The sequence below is a fragment of the Oncorhynchus nerka genome, linkage group LG4 (assembly GCF_034236695.1).
Source record: "Oncorhynchus nerka isolate Pitt River linkage group LG4, Oner_Uvic_2.0, whole genome shotgun sequence".
NCBI classification, from domain to species: Eukaryota; Metazoa; Chordata; class Actinopteri; order Salmoniformes; family Salmonidae; genus Oncorhynchus; species Oncorhynchus nerka.
Window position 1 is genome coordinate 40,943,059 of NC_088399.1, and position 22,930 is coordinate 40,965,988.

A 22,930-nucleotide genomic window follows, 5' to 3' on the forward strand; every position below is an offset into this window, starting at 1 on the left:
CAACATGTCCTCCCACTGTGTGAGATAGAGGATAGAGGAAACATTCATTTCTACAGAATACATCTACAGGGACATTTGCACAATGACAGAAACATGCAACCTTGAAAAAGGACAGAAAGACAAGGCTGGCAAGACTTATGCTATTTGTCATATTCAGCCATCAATGTTCCCAAAGCCCACAGAGTATTTACTGATCGGATGTGATTTTATGTTCCTTTCAGGGGAAATTGTTAAAGGGATTTACGTCAGAGGTACTGGATCCTTGAATGTTCAGAGGCCTGTGTGTAACGGTGAGCGCAAGTCGTTGAGTGTGTGTTATAGGGGATGGAGAAGAGATAGAGAGAGAGAGAGGAAATAGTGCAGTTTTTTCTCAATTGCTAAAACACTAAAAACCCATTGGCTGAACAAAGTTCTCAGTTGCCCGGACTCATTTAGCTAATTATGCAGTCTGTTGTCAATACCTTAAACCATTTCACATGGTAAAACACCATTTGCAGATCTCACTTAGACTTTTCAGCAAAACTCTAAACACATTCTCATTCTCAAAATACATTCTGCACTCTAATGCACATGTCATCCATACTGGTAAACACAAGTGGCAACAATCAAATACAAATAGAGAACATATGTCATTGATTGAACACAACCACTCAAAATTGATTTAACCTGTTTCAAATGATGCGACACAACCAATATAAGCCAGTTCAGAGAACAAACAGGTTGTTGAAGGTGGGAAGGAGAAAGTCTGAGAATGGATACTGTAGTACAGTGCATTGTAGGCTGTATACTGTACAATGGATGAATTGTATGGCCCTGAACATTGTGCTTTCCATTTATTAACAGTACTGACTGCTCAATAGATGTTGACTGGTTGCAGGTTCATATCAACAAAGAACAAGAATTAGTATCACAGTATCACAGAGACAATGGACAGGTTTGTGAGATGCAGAGTACAGTACTGTGAAAAAAAATAGGGGTACAAGGAGGAGGAAGAACAAAAAACAAAATTGCAAAGAGCAAAGCAGAGTAGTAGTTTCTGATAAATTTTGAGCTACTATGATAGAACATGTTTTCGTTCATCAAAAGACAATGACGGAAAAATATGAATATTTTTTTTAGATAAAAATGTACTTCTCCCTGAGAATTGTATGTTTTGAACAATGTGTTTTCTATTTTTCGGGGTGTATTGTTTACTGACTGCTTGAGAGTGTATATCATTTTGATCACTTTGTTTATGATTTGAGAGCAGTGTTTGATTTTGAACACAGGTAAAACTGTTTTGAGGCGAATGTTTAATTTTGCAAAAGGAGTCAGAGGTTATGTAAATAGTGCTAGAAGATGAGGTTTTGTGTTGAATGTTTTCAGGAAATGGAGCAAGGTTTCAGAAATTGTGTTTTAGCAATTGAGAAAAACTGTAAAAGAGAGTTAAAAAAGGAAACGTCTAGAGAGAGAGGGGGGGTAATAATAAGAGAGTTAAAAAGGAAAGTGTGAGAGAGAGAGAGGGGGGGGTAATAATAAAAGAGTTAAAAAGGAAAGTGTGAGAGAGAGAGAGAGGGGGGGTAATAATAAAAGAGTTAAAAAGGAAAGTGTGAGAGAGAGAGAGAGAGGGGGTAATAATAAAAGAGTTATAAAGGAAAGTGTGATAGAGAGAGAGGGGGTAATAATAAGAGAGTTAAAAAGGAAAGAGAGAGAGAGAGAGAGAGAGAGAGAGAGAGGGAGAGAGAGAGGAAGACACAGAGAGAGAGAGAGAGAGAGAGGGGGGGGTAATAATAAGAGAGTTAAAAGGAAAGTGAGAGAGAGAGAGGGAGAGAGAGCGAGGAAGACAGAGAGAGAGAGAGAGAGAGAGAGAGAGAGAAAGAGAGAGAGAGGGGGTAATAATAAGAGAGTTAAAAAGGAAAGAGAGAGAGAGAGAGAGAGAGAGAGAGAGAGAGAGAGAGAGAGAGAGAGAGAGAAAGACAGAGAGAGAGAGAGAGAGACAGAGAGAGACAGAGAGAGAGAGAGAGAGAGAGAGAGAGAGAAAGAGAGAGAGAATGGTGATGGAGAGAGAGGAAATATCATAGAAAAAAGGAACACTGGACCTTTACACTCACAACATTCTCCCTATCCACACACACACACACACACACACACACACACACACACACACACACACACACACACACACACACACACACACACACACACACACACACACACACACACACACACACACACACACACACACACACACACACACACAGAGTTACTCACAGTTCATATTGATCTGCTGGCTCAGTTCAATCAGCTCCATCTCAGTAGGCATGTAGCCCATGGTCCTCATGCAGTTGCCCAGGTCTTTACAGCCGATGAAGCCGTCATGGTCTTTGTCAAACTCTTTAAAAGCCTCACGCAACTCTGCGAGACAGAGGAACACATGGAAAAATATCAATTGGGTTTTTCAACCACATGATCAAAATCCTTGTTAGTTTATTGTTACTACTACAATGAGTGTAGTGGTATAATGAACATGAGGGTGAGAGGTAAGCTTGTGTAAGCTTGGAACAGTCCACGATGATTTTGGGCAGAAAAGTTCATAGAAAGGCACTTAAAGGCACACAACATGACAATGAAAGTTTACCACGGTCAGACCTTGGTTTGACTGCATCTAAACCAGGGAGGACTGCTACAGCCTGATCTGGACTATGCAATACCATGCAATATGAAGGCTCTTTGTCATTTAAACTGTATGCTCCTGTATAACGATACGTACCATCCATTTCCTCCGGCCTCAGCTCTCTATCCTGTAAAGAAGACAGGGTTAGGACCCAGTGTGTGGCATTCTTCAGGTGATGACTCATGATGCTACAAAACTCTTGTCAGATATGATCGATTCAACAATAGTATAATGAACAAAAATATAAACGCAACATGCAACAATTTCAACGATTTTACTGAGTTACAGTTCATATAAGGAAATCAGTCAATTGAAATAAATAAATTAGGCCTTTGTCGATGGATTTCATATGAATAGGCAGGAGCGCAGCCATAGGTGGGCCTGGTAGTGCATAGACCCACCGAAGAGCCAGGCCCAGCCAATCAGAATTTGTTTTCCACACAAAAGGGCTTTATTACAGACAGAAATACTCCTCAGTTTCATCAGCTGTTCAGGTGGCTGGTCTCAGACGATCCCACGGGTGAAGAAGCCGGATGTGGAGGTCCTGGGCTGGCGTGGTTAAACGTGATCTGCGGTTGTGAGGCCAGTTGGACGTACAGCCAAATTCACTGAAACGACGTTGGAGGCGGCTTATGGTAGAGAAATTAACATTCAATTCTCTAGCAACAGCTCTGGTGGACATTCCTGCAGTCAGCATGCCAATTGCACACTCCCTCAAGACTTGAGACATCTGTTGCATTGTGTTGAGGGACAAAACTGAACATTTTAGAGTGGTCTTTTATTGTCCGCAGCACAAGATGCACATACTGTATGTAATGATAATGCTGTTCAATCAGCTTCTTGATATGCCACACTTGTCAGGGATATGGATTATCTTGGTAAAGGAGAAATGCTCACTAACAGGGATGTAAACAAATTTGTGCACAAAATTTGAGAGAAATATTATTTTTGTGCGTATGGAACATGTCTCGTATCTTTTATTTCAGCTCATGAAACATGGGACCAGCACTTTACATGTTGCGTTTATATTTTTGTTCAGTATAATATATCATAGAGTACCTTTGTCATGTGTGCAACCCCTTTCTTGTGTTAAATCATGTAATGATGAACCCAAATGCTTGCCTGGCTACCCAGACTCCTTGTTCCGGCCAAATTCTCCGCAATAAGTCTGGATCTGAGTAGCTCCCCAACCCTTCACCGAATGCGAACACATTTGGAGCCGTCTGATTGGTCCAGAAACCGATGGATTGGGCCAGGACACACGTGGGTAGAGAGTCATTGGCTTTGATACTCTGATTGGTTAGAGACGATCCAATCGTTGATGTTTTTGTTTTATACAACGCCCCTCGTGCCCTTTGTCAAGACAAATGACTTCAATGTTAGCAGTCTCAGTCTAAAGTATGTAGTGAACGACAAAACAGGGGAAGAATTTAGTGCGAGTCGTCAGGCTACCCAAATGCAACTTAGTCTAGAGAATTTGTCTGACGCTTGTCTGAGTAGCCTATCTACTTAAGTGAGAGAGAGGTACATGCCACCTTTGAAGGTTGGTGGTGAGTCGTGGGGGAACAAGGACTGAAGGAGTTCCTTTTGTTCTCTCTCAGGGTTAAAGTCTAGCCTTTGAAGTAGCTCTACCTCGCATCCATCCCTGCATCCCCAGAACAGAGTACATCGTCAGGACATGTATAACGGATGTGAAATGGCTAGCTTATATGGACGGTGCCAGTATACCAAGGAGAGGTCAGTACACATCTTCCCTTAACGACAAGGCCTTGCCACTGATCACAGTGAGAGTGAGACAGATGAAGACATCTGCCGCTGCTCCACGCAGACTTTAGTACTCGGGATAGCAGTCTGTCAGGTTAATACTAGGTGTACCACAAGGACTTACAATCTATCAGCGTGACACAAATGGCAATGAGTGCCATCACACACACACCCACACACACAGTCGCATACGCATACACTTATCTTCACACCAACTGGCAGGCATTCTATATGTAGTTACTGCAAATATTTTGAGTCCATTACCTTCTTCTTTGAGTCCATAAGGAGTGTATTGGTCAACGTGGGTGAAAAAGAAGCAGACAAAGACAGAATGTCTGTATGATTGTGTGCAAGCTTTTGTGAACACTGTTTTATCAGGCGCAGCTACATACAGTAAATGTGTCTCTGCATGCATTATGGGCATGTGTCTGTTTGTGTCTGGACTTACGTACAGCCTGCCGGCTCTCAGCGAAGCCCTTGCGTAGAAAGATGCAGGCAGGCCCCAGTACGTTGTGCATGTTGCCTCCGTTCTGAGCCATAGCCACTAGAGGCTCAAGATAGGCCCCCCCAGTCCCTTCCTCACAGGACTGCACTGCTCTGTAGTTCTTCTTCTGGTCCTGGGGCCACAGACATCCAGGTTGTGGGGCCAGGACATAGAGGTGCAGGGGCAGAGACAGGGACACAGACTGTGACTCAGCTTGTGGATGGACAACATGGAGTCAGACTACAACAAGAGGCTAGCTGGCATGAGGGTGGGTGGATGGAGGTGGAGATAGAGAGGCTGAGGTCTGCTAGTCCCTGTGAGGTCAAAGGTCAGGATGGTAATGGGGCTGGTCGGGGTGTCAGTCATGTGAAAAGAACACAGTCAGGGGCTGGGTTCAGTGAACCGGGCACTGAATGCCACCCATCCATCCATCCATCCCAAAGATGCTCTCTGTGCAGCTGGGAACACTTATTTGACTCAGCACTCAGCACATACAATCAAAGAGACACAACAGCTAACTAAGACAATCAGACCAATCCACGAGAGAACACGCAGGAAGACACAAACAGATATCTGCAAGCCATTCTGCTTTTGATAGACACAGTTTAGTGTTCCGTGTGACAGTGACCCCAAAAATGGTCACACTCATTACTGGTTAAAGATGTAGGGTTGTCAATACATCATTTAGTCTAATCTCCATTTAACCTTTAAATACAGGGTTTAGTTCATGATAGGATAGCCACTTGCATATGAAAGCGATGGATGGCTTATTTGTGCTCATTCCAATTAGCCATTGTCCCAATGGAAGGAACAAATCCATCCAGCCATTACATTATAATGACCAATTAGTCTGTGGACCACGGGCAGCGGCAGGCCACACAATGCCCAGCCCCAATTACAGACAGAGCCTCAGGTTAATTAAAGAGGGGAACATCAGCCACCCTTGAAACCTTTACAAATATTAATCTGCACCAAGGCAAATAAGGGCCAACCTTTCTGCAGTCGAATGACAGACCAACAGAAAAGTGGCATCAGTGGACAGAGCTGAGCTGTGTTTAGAGACCGGAACGCTGACAGGCTTATGACAAAAGTGTCACTATACAAGGAACACTGAGCTGGCAACTTAAGAAGGACATGCTTCTATTTCCCTCCATTGTTTGTTTCCCCCCCAAAATAACCTTTCTCAGCAGCGAGACAGCTCTCTCTCTATCCCTGCCCCACTATCCTTCCTTCCCTCCCTTGGTGGGATTTGAATTAGCTTGGTGGGATATTTTGGGTGACCTTCATACTCCATCTGTTGCTGTGGAACTTCTAATGCCAGCTCCTGCCATGCTACAGTGCACCCCATCGCACTGTCCACTGGGTAATGTGAGCAAGTGATGCATGAAGCAGTGCAGATTTTCTTAAGGTCCAGTGTGTCACCAAAACCACTACTAACGCGGAGACGTTAAAAATGATGACGTTGAAATGGCAGCTAGAACCATATTGGAATGTGAGAAGCAGTCGAGAAGTAACTTCCTATTTACCAGAAGGCTTCAACTGTTGCTTGTCATATTGTACTGTACACGCTCAAGGATATACAGCTGCCGAAGGGGATTTAAATCCCTGATGCATGGTGTCCCAGCGCTCCCACTGAACATGGAATCCTGTCTTTATTGTGCAGTTATCATTGCACTAGATAGCTAAAGAACTGTGGCTGTCATTGTTGTACGCAGACTAAGCATGTCGCGCTGGCAGATACTGTAAAACTAAGTCAAATGTATCCATTCTATAGATACATGCCGCTCAGTCAAATCCAGTTTGTAGTCCACGTATGGAACAATGAACATCAGCCGGTTGCAAAAACAACCTGCGTCAACAAGGTTTCTGCTAAGATCAGGTTATGGTTTGTGGCGCTCCTGCAGGCAGGGTTAAACAGGATAGCGCCACCTGTTGGTTTGTCCGCGCCACTGTATCCCCTCTGAAGGGGTGAAGTGGTGATGCTGGTTTGGGGCTAAGTCCTTTGACTCATGTGGTTGATCTTGACATGAACCTGCTCATTGACACCACTCATCCCAGCGAGCGGGTTCCAGGACACCACTGGACACTGTCGACTACAGTTGAGTGACGGTTAAGCATCATTGGCTACACTGAGGACTCCAACACAGTCACTTCAGCTCAACTGACATTCAGTAGGGAAAAACAGTTATATGTCCATCTGGTATATATCTATGACAAAGAAATATGGAAAAACAGACACAATACAGTCCTAATGTGTGGTGGAGTGGTACTGTCGTCATCCAGTCCACAAATGATTTCAAGCATCACAGTCGGTATTCTATTCTGGTCAGCGGACTATTTTTAGTTACAGTGGTTCAGTGGGGTGGATGAGACAACAGCATGACACACTAGGTTGTCCTGTCTCCTCTAATATTCACAACTAGCCTATAAGAGCGGGAACACTGCTCCTCGGACCAGAAGTCTGACTGAGATGTCCCACAGTCAATACAGCAGTGTGCACTAAAACCGAGTCTCCCACAGTCAATACAGCAGTGTGCTCTAAAACCGAGTCTCCCACAGTCAATACAGCAGTGTGCTCTAAAACCGAGTCTCCCACAGTCAATACAGCAGTGTGCTCTAAAACCGAGTCTCCCACAGTCAACACAGCAGTGTGCTCTAAAACCGAGTCTCCCACAGTCAATACAGCAGTGTGCTCTAAAACCGAGTCTCACACAGTCAATACAGCAGTGTGCTCTAAAACCGAGTCTCCCACAGTCAACACAGCAGTGTGCTCTAAAACCGAGTCTCACACAGTCCAACACTACTGTAAACATTCCAGTAGAGTCTGCTGAGGGGAGAAGGCTCATAATAATGTCTGGAACGAAGCTAATGGAATGGCATCAAACACCAGGAAACCATGTGTTTGATGTATTTGATACCATTCCACTGATTCCGCTCCAGTCATTACCACGAGCCTGTTCTCCACAGTGAAGGTGCCACCAACCTCCCATGACACAATCCCAGGGTCAAAAAGGTCCAGTGTGGTCCAATAACCTCCAGTCAAGTTAAGGACACATAGTGAGACATGCACCACAGACAGTCAGGGGTTCAGGTGGACCACAGCCAGTACACAAAACCTTACCTTCTTGGAGAAGTGAGATTTGACAGAGTTCCCCATGGTGAAGTCCCTCTCAGTGTGTGGTGCGTCTCTAAACGTGTCTGTGTTAGTATGCCTGTGTGGTGTGTGTGCATGTGTTTGCGTGTGCATGTGCATGTGTTCCTGTGCATGGGATAAAGAGAAAGGGGATCCAGTGGGTCAGAAACCAAGACGAGGGAATTTAGGGGGAGAGAGAGACGCACAGAGAAAGAGTGGGAGAGTGAGGTTGCACAGGATCAACATAGGACCTAGAGGGAAGGACACTGGGAGTCACAGGAAGAGAGGGAAGAGGGGAGGTAAACCTAAATGGAGGAAAGCAAAGAAATACTACAAAGAATGAAAGATCAAAGTGACAAAGACATGAGAGGGAGAGGAGGCAGGCATGTCTTAGCGAGATGCATGCGCTCAAAGCAGAAAATGCAAGATTGCTTTATTCATTGGCTGACCGTCCTCTCTCTCTCTCCCTGTCTCTCCCTCTTCTCCCCCCCCTCTCCCGTCTCTCTCTCTCCCTCTTCCCCCCCTCTCCCTCTCCCATCTCTCTCTCTCCCTCTTTCCCCTCCTCCCTCTCCCATCTCTCTCTCTCCCTCAGTCTCTCCCTCTTTCCCCCCTCCCTCTCCCATCTCTCTGTCTCCCTCAGTCTCTCCCTCTTTCCCCACCTCCCTCTCCCGTCTCTCTCTCCCTCACTCTGTTGCACTGTTTCAAACCATCTCTGCAAAGAGAAAGTGGTGAAAAAGCTCAATAACATATTACCTTCCCCCGAACAACACACTGGAGACACTAATCCAAATACACACACATGCATACACTGGATTAAACCCACACATGCATACACTGGATTAAACACACACATGCATACACTGGATTAAACACACACATGCATACACTGGATTAAACCCACACATGCATACACTGGATTAAACCCACACATGCATACACTGGATTAAACCCACACATGCATACACTGGATTAAACCCACACATGAATACACTGGATTAAACCCACACATGCATACACTGGATTAAACACACACATGCATACACTGTATTAATCACACACATGCATACACTGGATTAAACCCACACATGCATACACTGGATTAATCACACACATGCATACACTGGATTAAACCCACACATGCATACACTGGATTAAACCCACACATGCATACACTGGATTAAACCCACAGATGCATACACTGGATTAAACACACACATGCATACACTGGATTAAACCCACACATGCATACACTGGATTAAACACACACATGCATACACTGGATTAAACCCACACATGCATACACTGGATTAAACCCACAGATGCATACACTGGATTAAACACACACATGCATACACTGGATTAAACACACACAGATGTGGGGCTATGGAGCTAAAAATACAACACACGCTCTCTCTTCCCCCTCTCTTTTTCTCCTCCCTCTCTCTCCTCGCTCTCTCCCTCTTCTTTCTCTCTTCATGTACATTTTAGTCATTTGTCAGATGCACTTTTCCAGTGCAATTTACAGGAGCAATAAGGTTAAGTGCCTTGCTCAAGGGCACATTGACTGATTTTTCACCTAGTTAGCTTGGGGATTCTAACCAGTGACCTTTCGGTTACTGGCCCAACGTTCTTAACCAATAGGCTACCTCCCCCTCTCTCGTACACACACATGTACACACACAGAAGAGTGCGCTCATCACAAAGGCATGCTAAACTAGAAGGGACAGTATTGAGATCAACGTCAAAGCTCTACAAAATATGCACGAAATGAACATAAAAGGCATGTGAATTATGGACCGACCACACACACACACACACACACACACACACACACACACACACACACACACACACACGTACATGTACTACACACACGCGCAAACACACACCACAAATCACTGCATATACTTGCTAGACAGCTACAGGGGTCTCAGCTTTTAGACAGCAAGCACCACAGGGATGCTGATGCTGATAGCAATCCTTGCAATCCCCTGCAGTGGCTGCCACTGGTCACATAATCAACGACATCATTTCCTGTTTGACTTTGTCAATTGTTTCCCATAGTTACACACACCAAGGTCCTATCTCTCGTCTATCCTCTCTCTTCCATTAATTTATTCTCACTCTGCCTCTCCTCTCACAATGAGCCCCCACGGAGGCTCATTGTGAACATCAGAACACATTAGAAATCAGACTCAGGAGCCGTCGGCTCTCATAATGTCAGTGCAAAGACACAGCACACACACACACAGCTTATTAAACCTACATAATGGTGACAATTCACATAAACAATAATGCTCACTGCATTCACACACCTCCTGATGTAGACTCATCCATACAAAAATCCCTCTTATAATGTGTGCTAATAACAATGAACACTCACAGTCATCACACAAAGGAAAGCATGCATTGGTATTTCAAGAAGCCGCACACATGCAGACACACTTGCACACACGCATACAGTTTGTCACGGGAGAGACAGGCAGCTAATTCCAATAGGAAATATCATGTTAATAATTGCATTCGCAGTTTAAGGAAGATTTGAGCTGGGAGAGAAGGGAGAGGGGTCTGGGACTGGGAGGGCTGATAACGTCATCTCTCATGATGCCGTCATGGTATGCCTTTTCTCATTCCATGTTTGTACTATACCCCATGTACTATACTATGGTACTGTATGTGAGTGTGGGCTCATTCTGTAACCCCTATACAACAATGAACATATTAGTCTCACAGTAAAAAGGTTGTACCTCCTCCAATGACCTATAATTATTACTGTACATTATAACGCTACATTGCCTCACATAACTATTCACATACAGATGTTCTTCTGAGAAAATAGATTCATAATGTGCTTTATTCTTTGTATTTTTGTTTCATCTGGGGGGTAAATACTGAAGAATGGATAAGCCTTAACTCTGTCTCTTTATGGAGGAGAGCTGAGCTTGAAAAAAACAGTTGAATCGGGACGATGACCTTGTAGCATGTTCGCAGCCTCACAGCTCTGTATGTGAAGATCACCAGAGGAGCATTCATTCAGTGACCTATAAAAGCGCCCCAGGCAGAGAGAGGCTACGGTGACCTTCATGGTGACAGGTCATCTCCTGAGGTAAAATATAACAGTCGTTTTAATTCAAGTGTGAATAATTGATTAGGTTGAATTGGTTGTTATTTTATGGCAAGGAAACTATCATCTTTCATTTGAGACTGATTCATTCCGTGCTAGGGATAGTGAAGAGAGAAGCTCGTGAAAAAAGGAGAATGGAGGGGGAGTAGTTTGCTGTCAACGTTTCAAATAGCAAAGCACATAGTATTTCATACAACCCCAGCCAATATTACACTTCTCTTTTTCTTCTGCATCTAATCTGCTTTAACCTCTGTGTCCCCTCTCTCTCTCTCTCTCTCTCTCTCTCTCTCTCTCTCTCTCTCTCTCCTCTCTCTCTCTCCCTCTCTCTCTCTCTCTCTCTCTCTCTCCCTCTCTCCCTCTCTCCCTCTCTCCCTCTCTCCCTCTCTCTCTCTCTCTCTCTCTCTCTCTCTCTCTCTCTCTCTCTCTCTCCTCTCTCTCTCTCTCTCTCTCTCTCTCTCTCTCTCTGATTTCCTCTTTCACTGGCTACAGACAGCATCAGGTTACGATGAATATTAATAATTAATATTCACACACAAACACACGCGTGCACGCACATGCGCACGGACACAGACGTCATTACACAGTCTCTTGAATTTCACGGTCTAATCCTTCCCATTTCAATGAGGATTTAACTGAATAGTGAAAACATCTAGCTCCTTCACAACCATCCGTTAATGGACTGTATAAATACCCATCCGTGGCTATAAATAGTCTTTGGGCTATAAACATATTGAAAACTGAAATGACATGGTTCATACGACAATACCTACATCATAACAGCTTATCCACATCTCCTTTCCCTTCCCCCTTTCTCTCTATTTTCTGTCATCCATGATCTCTCTCCATTTTCTCTGCCCCCCTCTATTCTCTTTCCCTTTCAGACCTCATCAAGGTCAGTATGACCCTGGCGGGAGAGAGGGAAGGGGGGAGGGAGGTAAAAAGGGAGGGATGGAAAGATGGTCAGAGAACCAATAAAAAAGGGAAAGGAAGGAGACTGACAAAGGAGAGAGAGAGAGAGAGAGAGAGAGAAAGTGAGGGAGGGGGAGAGAGAGAGAGAGAGAGAGAGAGAGAGAGATGTTGATTCAGTGGAAGAGTGACAAGGGAAGGTAGGGAGGAGGGAGAGAGAGAGAGAGAGAGAGAGAGAGAGAGAGAAAGAAAAGATGTTGATTCAGTGGAAGAGTGACAAGGGAAGGTAGGGAGGAGGAAGAGAGAGAGAGAGAGAGAGAGAGAGAGAGAGAAAATATGTTGATTCAGTGGAAGAGTGACAAGGGAAGGTAGGGAGGAGGGAGAGAGAGAGAGAGAGAGAGAGAGAGAGAGAGAGAGAGAGAGAGAGAGAGAGAGAAAATATGTTGATTCAGTGGAAGAGTGACAATGGAAGGTAGGGAGGAGGGAGAGAGAGCAACAGCAGGAAAAGGGAGCAAGGGAAAAGGAAGCCTCAGCTGTGATTTTACCAGAGAGCTGTCAGATGCTGTGACAACAGGGAGCTGAAGAGGAAAAATAGAGTCCTGTGTTTTTCTTACATAACCCAGGTCTATTAGCATGCCCGTCCGTCCACCTAGCTCAGATCCCTCCTCCTATTTATCCAATTCCTTAAATACCTGCTTATATGACTTGGTTTGACAACTGTGGATTTGCTCATGTGTGATTGTCAAAATCGTTAACACACAACACGGTTTAATAATGAGTAACTTATTAGCTCAAGCTGGATAAACTGCAGAACCAACACACGGATGTACACACAAATACACCACTCTGAATACATTGAAAATGCGTTGTGTTTGTATCCACGGTTTATAGTAATACACATCCTTGACACATATCTTACAAACAAACGCACACTCTCTGTTTGAAAAATTGTAAGCAGTCACCTCCATCTGGTGGTGTCATCTCAGAGGTGTTTTCTCATTGTTGAGAAACTATCGTCTATTTACTTCTTTTCGAAGACTTCCAATGAATATTTTCCTTTCCTCAGAACAGGTCTCTTTAGGTCAAATAAAGTACTCAATAAAGCAGTGAAAGCTGCAAATAGACTGAAAGAAGAGTTTGGCCCAGTCGTGGCTAAGAAGCGAGGCAGAAGGTCATTGGTGTTAATTCCAGGTGGGACACAGACACACTGCTGTTCTGTCCATGTCCAAGGTGCTGCTGCTACCTGGATTGGTCTATAAACGAATAGCGACGGAAAATGTAGCCTATATACTGTAATTAATGTGTGACGACATCGACATACAGTCTTGCTAGGTACAACACAGATGAATTGAAAGTATGAAAACAGTTACGTGTGCGATAATTATGTTCCCCATGAACTGAGAGTGTGAGTGTGAGGATGACGTTATTATGACTGACCAAAATGTGTGCTGTTTTATTTATTCATGCGTCTAGACCGCGATGTTGTTCTTAGATCAAGATGTTCCTCTACTGATTGGAATCATTCCTCATTAAACACTCATTAGTCTCATGACCTCATCGCCCCCCTAATTCAGTCATTCCTTCTGATGAAAATGAAAACCTGCTATTTATACGGATGCTTGAGATACTACGTTTGCTTATGCAGGAATCCCTGCTTAAGTCGCCAACTTGCAAACGGGCTTTGTCAGGTAGCGCATTAGCCAAAGGATTTGAATATTTTTACTACCACCATAAAAGGCTGCTCTCCTCTACTCTCTTATAATCAGGTCTTGGGAATGCTATATTTAGCTTCCACTGGCAGAAAATAAGTTCTGTAAGGATTGTATGCAGACCTTGATGGAAATATGAAATGTAGAATCTCAGTGGGTATAATTCTCACTCCGTATCAAAATATGTATTCAAAGTCTACTTGTACCAGTGCCAATAAAAAAAACACCATCAGATGTGACATATACATGTGGAAGGCAGAGTCCTCTAATAGAGTATCACAACCAAAGACCCAAACATGCACATTAGTGCAAACACACACAGAGAAGTACAAACCCACGCGCGCGCACACACACGCGCGCACACAGACGACCTTTGTATCAGACAAACAGAACATCTTGCAATATCTAGGCACCCAACTCTCAGGTGCATTGAAACTTTGCAACGACTTAATTGGACTCAACCATACTGCATATCCAGTTAGAGGTGTGATACCACTGAAAGAGTCTGAGAGCATTGTGACAAGTCTCTGATTTTCGGTCACTAGCATCAAGTGACACAGTCACCTTGCACACTTTTTCTACTTGAAAACTCCTCCAGCTGAGCAACTTCACAGACATGCGAGTGTTAACAGATATTGTCATTAGAGGTCCTTCTGTATTCCCATTTCAAGGCATAATGATTGGATAGAGTGATAGAGGGCTACTGTCTCACTACGGAGCAGATTGAGATAGGCAGTATAGAGCACAGTGGTGCTGCATAGATTGGGGTTTGCTGCCTGGAACTCCTGTGACTGATTAGAGCTCTGGCCTAGATTGAGTGGTTATTTCTGGCACAAATTAACACATGGGGAAAGTATTGCCTCCTGAGATTTACATCTTCTTCAGCACTGAGACAAATATGTCAAAGCACAGAAAGGAAAACTGGATATCCTATATGAAGAGCAACAGAGGCACAGTAGGAATGAGACTATTGTTTGAGGACTTTGAGGAGGGCTCTGGTATTTGTAGATGGTAGAGGAGATGGGATGGGATGCAGGAATGAAGAGATGGAGAAGCACCCTCCTTTTACCATCCACCCTCACCTCTCCATCTGCAGGTGTACATCCCCAAAGTATAGCGTAGATTATGCCTTTACCTTCCCCAATTTCTCACAGTGTTATCACTGTTCAATGTCACTTTCTTTTTTAAACACTTGATGTGAGTGTGACTTACCACAAATAGCTGTGTGTGTGTGTGTGTGTGTGTGTGTGTGTGTGTGTGTGTGTGTGTGTGTGTGTGCGTGCATGTTGGTGTGCGCAGTCGGGTGTTCAGCACAGCTACAATTTCCACAGGATTGGAAAGTTTATCCACCTGACAGACATGATGAGAGTATCCTTATTCATACCGCTATGCATGGTGGTCTGCCAACCCCTCCATCAAACTAATTATCAGATACACGGAAGTTCAATTTGGACTCAAAATGTGCATACATTTTTAATATGGTCAGCAGGGGTGAATGGGTGTCCGGTCACATTTTGGCTTGGGTTGCTGCTCTACCTGTCCCTCACCTTTGACCCTACCAGACCAACCTGACACTGTGAAGCATTACATTTTTCTCTAGGTGTGTATATCACGCATGTCTGAGCTGTCTGAGCCATATCATCTAACTTATAGGCTACTATTCATATGTCTCAAACTGTCTTGTTTCAAATATAGTAAGGCATTGGAATATTGGGGGCAAGTTCGAGACATTGTGTAGTGCACTGTGCAGTTGGAAAAATCCATAATACCTTCTCTGTTGTCATGCGTTCTACATTTCTGTATCATGAATTACTGTTAAAAAATCATTCAAAAACATGATTTCCTGTGATTATATATATATTTCCACCCTATGAGGTTGAAACAATACTGTGAAATTGTGAACATTATGATAAATAATTTTAGGTGTAAGAGAAAATAACACGTGAAATTTCATCCTGTTTTGGTGGGATGCAGTTTTGGCTTGCCTAGTGACATCACGGTAAATGTGTCAATAGACCAATAAGAAAGATAGTTCCAAACCTCTCTGCCAATAACAGCTAGTTTTCCGTTTTCCCCTCCCAACTCAGAACACTCCCAGACAGTCCAAACAAAATTCTTGCTGGAAAATTGCTCTTTGCTAAGAAGCTATTTTTTGTTTATTTTACCATTTTAATTGAAAACAATCACAGTAAGGTACTTATTTGTCACCCATAAATGATTTGATATTGAGATGAAAAAACAACAACAGCTGCATTGGACCTTTAAACGTGTTTTTTCCCCCCATCTCTTTGTTACACAACAAACACCTACGCGTTTATTCGTAAGATTAACGGGACAACGGTGTAAATTAAGTTGAATATTTTTGCATTTTGTTAGAGACAAACAGTTTTACAGTATAGTGATGGTGTAGCCTATGAGGGTTGTCTAAAATGACAATTAGAAATTACCCTTGAATTAAAACAATACATAAATTCCTATTGAATAAAAAGGAAACTTCTGTCACGTTTTTTGGTAATGGGCTTATGTATTGATAATGACTATTAATCCCCAGTCTAATTTACTTGATGAATCCTTGTGCTGACTTTGAATGTTTGTTCGATAGTAATCATGTGTTGTAGGTCTGTCTAGCCCTTTCACACGTACCATCACACGGGTGTGATCGTTCTACAGTGGTCCCTGAAGCGTACGATCACACCTGTGTGTTTAGAACACTCATTTAGAATGCTCTTTTAGAACGGCAGTTTCGGAATGACGCAACAATCAGCGTTTGAGCTGGCCACACTTTTTTCAGAAACTATTTACACAAACACAGTCCTTACAAAGTTATGTCCAGAATGTCAGCAGTTTATTTTTGGATGGATTGTTCAGATATTCACAGAAGATATAGCATAACACAATCATCCTAACCGGAAAAATGTAGGCTACATTTGTCCTAGCGCTGAGGAAAGATTGACCCAACACAAGCAGTCATATTTTCTAACTCTCGGCTGACGTAAACTACAATATGAATTAGCTAATAGCAATTACTGTATATAATTAATCACATCACGGGTGAGTGAGCTCACCATTGATCGAAATAACTAGGTAAAACACTTTATAGAAATCGAAAGTAATCCGACATTAGTTTCAGTGCGCAGCCATGCATTTTTTCCTCACAGAAACCGAAGATAATAAGAGAAGACGAGATGAGTTTGGTCTGTTTGTAGTATGCATGTTGAAGGGGTGTGTCATCTACCGTCGTTCACATTCCACCATGAATTTCCGGAAGTCCTCAAAAATTAGTGAACTCTTACTCACCTCATTTTGTTATAACATCTTTGGTCAAACAGACGTGAATCCCAGAATGCATTGTATGTCAACAAACATGGATACACAGCTGGAATTAGCGTAGCTCATCATAATCAGTACAACCTTCAAAAAGGTATTTTACACACATAATATGTGCCCATTACAATCTGTGCAAGAATCGGAATGCATGATTTGTCACCTAGAATTGAAAACATGTGAATAAAATCGTAAATACACAAATAATTACCACACAAAACATTTTCTGATAGTGATTTATTGATACAAGTAGCGTGCCGGCAGTCAACCACGTAACCTCCCACTCTGCGCCATTCAGTGTTGTTGCAGCCATGATACTATGCCTTAGAGATGGGGGTGGAAATGCAGTTGTTGTTCAGTCACTGCATGGATATTAAATATGGGTTATGCATATTCAGTTTTTGTCCTCTAGTAAAACAAGTTGTTGAACCAACTACCAGTACTGCAATAAAATAGATTAATATTACATATTGGCATATGTGTTTTCTTGCTGTGTTTTCATCCAGTACAACTGTTAAGGAGTGTACGTTAGCATACAAAAGCTGTCCTCATTCTTCAGCTCCAAAGATGTCCAGCTCCAGTTATGATATTGACAAATAATGTTTCTGGTTTCTGAAAGTACAGAATAAAGAGGAATTATTCATTAGAATACAATATAAGGATATAGCAATAAAACAATACTACAAAGAAGTAACATAATAAACACTGCTATAAAAAAAATAGTTTATTGCATTGACAAAATCACAGATTTGAGTTATAACAGTAAGAAATTAACTTTTGAGCTCCACAAGGGGCAAGGCAGGGCAGAACAGAGCTATGCTGAATAGACCAAATAAACAAACCATGGTCATATCTTTTATTTATTTAACTAGGCAAGTAATTTAAGAACAAATTAGTATTTACAATGATGGCCTACACCGGCCAAACTCGGACAACGCTGGGCCAATTGTGCGCTGCAATATGGGACGCCCAATCACAGCCAGTTGTGATACAGCCTGGATTTGAACCAGGGTGTCTGTAGTGCCATAGACCGCTGCGCCACTTGGAAGTCATAAGGCCAGGGTAGCTTCAAAATACAACACAAGCTAATAGTTTTCTGACGCAACTAGCATCGTTTTACAGAGCTAATAGAATAATGTAGCTAGGTAAGCATGATTGACAATAACACCATAAAGGTTATAACATGTGTAACGTTACCTCACGTGTCCGCAGTTATAAGGAATATATTATGATCTACAGCTACAGCAGAAACTATTATTATAACTATTATAACGTAATAAGGCACTTACTTTGATGGAAACGCAGCCTGGATTTGAACCAGGGAGTCTGTAGTGACGCCTCTAGTACTGATGTGCTGTGCCTTTGACCGCTGCACCACTTGAGAGTCATAAGGCCATGGTAGCTTCAAAATGCAACACAAGATAATACTTCTCTGACGCATTTAGCATTGTTTTACAGAGCTAATAGAAGAATGTGGCTACGTAAGCACGATTGACTATAACACCATAAAGGTTATAAAATGAGTAACGTTACCTCACGTGTCCGCGGTGATAAAGAATATACACAAATATATTATGCTCCATACATACAGTACGCTACAATAGAAATGTGGAATAGAAAATGTGAACACGTGTGCAGATCCTGTTCTGACGGGAGATGAGCAAATGTCTGCAGACGTGAACTGCACAAACAATTGGGTAGTGCTTGGGGAATTTTGTCCGTGTCAGAAATGTCCCAAAAATGTAATTATCCGCAAAAGTAAAAATGACTATTTTTATGTGAATGAATGAGGAGGCGTAACACACCTAAATTCAAACTGTTTTTAGAAAATAAAAACTTGTTTGAAAATCATTTGAAATTGAAGTTAAAACAACCTATAAATATAAACAGGCTGCGTGCTTTAGTTTGAGGGCAGCGCGGATAAAATGTACTGTTACGTATCAATCACATTCTGGAATGGAGAGAACATTCTAACATCACGTGCATAAAAAAACTCACGCTGGGGCGACCGTTAGAGATATTTGGAACTCACGCATGAAAGGGCTAGACACCGGACTACTACGTACCTGTCCGAAGACTGATTTCACTATCGGGTGCAGATTGGAGTCATGTTCAGGTGGAGCTGTGCTGAGTCTTTTGGAGGTGCGGCTGGTAGCGGGGCCGGTAACTGGCGTGGACGTTGCGGGTGGGACCGAGTTTAAACTCGTGGACGACCCAGTATTTATTCTGTCCTTCGATTCAAAAAAGTACGCAGTATCGTCGGATTGTTTAGTATAGGATGGAGTTGGCGAGGACCTCCGCCCCGGATGTGCGTTGCCGTGGTGATGAGCTGGCGGCAGGTCACCTCTTGAGGTGTGGTGGTGGTGGTGGTGGTGTGGGTGTGGGTGTCTAGACGACTTACTGCGGTCTTTCCCGCTCCGATCCACCCGCTCTCTAACTTCTTCCTGGCTGTAGCCGTCATTGTAGTGGCTGCTTTGTTGGTGGGAATGTCCCCGTTTATCACATCCATTCCTGTCTGTCCTGCCACCAGCATGCCTCGGTTGACAAAGGGGTCTGCGCGCGCTTGCCTCGCACTCATCGGTCCAACACGGCTCGTCAGGTACATCTTTACCTCCGTCGGGTTGATGGATGTGACTACAGTGGCTGCGCGACCCATAATGCTCAGAATGTTCGGACCTCCGACTCACCCGCACGGCCGGAGCTCTCAGCAGAGAGGTGGTAGATTCGCTTTTGGGAAGAGAGGAGCTCATTGTCCTATGCCGTTCCCTTAATGTATTACTGTGTGCAGATACCAGGACTAGACAGGAGGTCGTTAAGACAGATGCACCTGTGTGGTCGTGCTGAGCATTTAGCCAATGTGTAGTCAGGGCAGCCTGTTGGATCACCTCTGAGTAGCCTATTCGCGCGTCTCTAGCCTAGGCTACAATTCAAACTAGGAACACACACCTACACTCTCACTTGTGAAATTATAAAGTTCTGAATGCTACCTGCTCGCGCAATTGTAAATATGTCCAGGCGAAGTGAGGAATCAGTCGCTTATATAGTAGGGGACTAGGGGGTAACTACCCCCCCCCCCCCCGGCTAAGAACAATGTCTAATTGCTGACACAAAAAAAGCTAGTTTTGAAAAAAATTGGTATGTGGATGAAGATCATGCTTAGGCGAATACAATATCAGTGTTTACACTTTTTTTTGTTATTTCATGAAATGTTGTTTTTAAGAGAAGCGGCGTTACCCTGGTAGAATAATATGGCATAGAGTTTCACACAAAAGTGTGTTAAAATCCATTTGATCAGTTTTATTTAGAAATGGTTTGGTAAGTAATACTGAAAAGCTGTCTAGTTGTCTTATTTGAATGATTTACATACCATACGGGGAGGGGGTTAATGGTGTTGCACGTCACCATTAATATCCTCACTATGAGGATATTTGATGTAAAGTCCCTCTTTTTAACTCGCCTGCACATTCACTTTCTTTGTTCTTTCTTTGTTGTTCCTTTTCCATACAATCCATTATGTCCAATTGCACTAAATATCATTTGAATAATGCAAGATTTTAAATTCCAGCAGTCTTTAAAATTACATTCAGGAGCAAAAGGTTTTGAATAGTTGTTTTTAATTCATATAAAATATATTATATTGGAATGGAATGAAAATAATAACGCTGGAATATAACATTTAATTACAATAACTAATTACTCAGTGTAACATTGATGTGGAAACTCTATTATGCTATGCTATTGCACGATTCTAATTTTAAAGACAGGTGGTAAGGGTAGGTAACAACTTGAGGTCGACCGATTAAGATTTTTCAACGCCGACACTGATTATTGGAGGACAAAAAAAAAGTGGATACAGATTAATCGGCCGAATTTATTTATTTATTTGTAATAATGACAATTACAACAATATTGAATGAACACTTATTTTAACTTAATATAATACAGCATTAAAATCAATTTAGCCTCAAATAAATAATGAAACATCTTCAATTTGGTTTAAATAATGCAAAAACAAAGTGTTGGAGAAGAAAGTAAAAGTGCAATATGTGCCATGTAAAAAAGCTAATGTTTAAGTTCCTTGCTCAGAACATGAGAACATATGAAAGCTGGTGGTTCCTTTTAACATGAGTCTTCAATATTCCCAGGTAAATTTTAGGTTGTAGTTCTTATAAGAATTATAGGACTATTTCTCTCTATACCATTTGTATTTCATATATTGGATGTTCTTATAGGCACTATTGAGTATTGCCAGTGTAACAGTATAGATTATGTCCCTCTCCTCACCCCTACCTGGGCTCGAACCAGGAACACATCGACAACAGCCACCCTCGAAGCATCATTACCCATCGCTCCACAAAATCCGCGGCCCCTTGCAGAGCAAGGGGAACAACTACTTCAAGGTCTCAGAGCGAGTGACGTCACCGATTGAAACGCTATTAGCGCGCACCCCGCTAACTAGCTAGCCATTTCACATCGGTTACACCATCCTAATCTCGGGAGTTGATAGGCTTGAAGTCATAAACAGCTCAATGCTTGAAGCACAACGAAGAGCTGCTGGCAAACGCACAAAAGTGCTGTTTGAATGAATGCTTACGAGCCTGCTGGTGCCTACCACCGCTCAGTCAGACTGCTCTATCAAATATCAAATCATAGACTTAATTATAACATAATAACACACAGAAATACAAGCCTTAGGTCAATAATATGGTCAAATCCAGAAACTATAATTTTGAAAACAAAACGTTTATTCGTTCAGTGAAATAGGGAACTGTTCTGTATTTTATCTAACGGGTGGCATCCCTAAGTTTAAATATTGCTGTTACATTGTACAATCTTCAATGTTATGTCATAATTATGTACAATTTTGGCAAATTAATTACGGTCTTTGTTAGGAATAAATGGTCTTCACACAGTTCGCAACGAGCCAGGCGACCCAAACTGCTGCATATACCCTGACTCTGCTTGCACGAACGCAGGAGAAGTGACACAATTTCCCTAGTTAAAAGAAATTCATGCAGGCAATATTAACTAAATATGCAGGTTTAAAAATATATACTTGTGTATTGATTTTAAAGAAAGGCATTGATGTTTATGGTTAGGTACACATTGGTGCAACGACAGTGCTTTTTTCATGAATGTGCTTGTTAAATCATCACCCGTTTGGCGAAGTAGGCTGTGATTCGATGAGAAATTAACATTTACATTTACATTTAAGTCATTTAGCAGACGCTCTTATCCAGAGCGACTTATAACAGGCACCGCATCGATTATATGCAACGCAGGACACGCTAGATAAACTAGTAATATCATCAACCATGTGTATGTAGTTAACTAGTCATTATGTTAAGATTGATTTTTTTTTATAAGATAAGTTTAATGCTAGCTAGCAACTTATCTTGGCTTCTTGCTGCACTCGCGTAACAGGTAGTCAGCCTGCCACACAGGCTCCTCGTGGAGTGCAATGTAAGGCAGGTGGTTAGAGCATTGGACTAGTAACCGGAAGGTTGCAAGAACGAATCCCCGAGCTGACAAGGTAAAAATCTGTTGTTCTGCCCCTGAACAAGGCAGTTAACCCAATGTTCCTAGGCCGTCATTGAAATTAAGAATGTGTTCTTAACTGACTTGCCTAGTTAAATAAAATGTTTTAAAAAACCGGCCACAATCAGTGTCCAAAAATGCTGATTACCGATTGTTATGAAAACTTGAAATCGGACCTAATTAATCGGCCATTCCGATTAATCGGTTGACCTCTAGTAACAACACATCCGCCACGCTGATCCTAAGCACGGGGGCCCCTTAGGGGGGTGTGCTCAGTTCCCTTCTGTACACCCGG

The 22,930-nt window shown here is 42.6% G+C and overlaps 1 protein-coding gene and 1 long non-coding RNA gene across 4 annotated transcripts in view; both read right to left on the bottom strand.

Moving 5' to 3' along the window:
• The window catches only part of LOC115124605 (calcium-binding protein 1-like), a 24,049-nt gene extending 3,958 nt beyond the window's left edge, over positions 1–20,091 (bottom strand). The window contains exons 1-5 of one of the 3 annotated variants that reach the window (XM_065017529.1): positions 19,164–20,091; positions 4,870–5,034; positions 2,750–2,780; positions 2,251–2,394; positions 1–15 (exon numbers count right to left, since the gene is read on the bottom strand). The exon at positions 1–15 is cut by the window's left edge and continues 95 nt beyond it. In XM_065017529.1, the coding sequence (XP_064873601.1) occupies positions 1–15; positions 2,251–2,394; positions 2,750–2,780; positions 4,870–5,034; positions 19,164–19,847 (1,039 nt within the window). In that variant the 5' untranslated portion in view covers positions 19,848–20,091. Of the gene's footprint in view, positions 16–2,250; positions 2,395–2,749; positions 2,781–4,869; positions 5,035–8,022; positions 8,486–19,163 lie in introns of those variants that run through there. The other 2 variants (XM_065017531.1, XM_065017530.1) reach the window with 2 other exon arrangements.
• On the bottom strand, positions 17,357–19,153 carry LOC135571403 (uncharacterized). Its single transcript, XR_010463775.1, has 3 exons — positions 18,631–19,153; positions 18,387–18,499; positions 17,357–17,709 (listed from the first exon to the last, which is right to left on the bottom strand). It is a non-coding gene; the product is annotated as an uncharacterized LOC135571403 (long non-coding RNA).
• Positions 20,092–22,930: the final 2,839 nt, after the last annotated feature.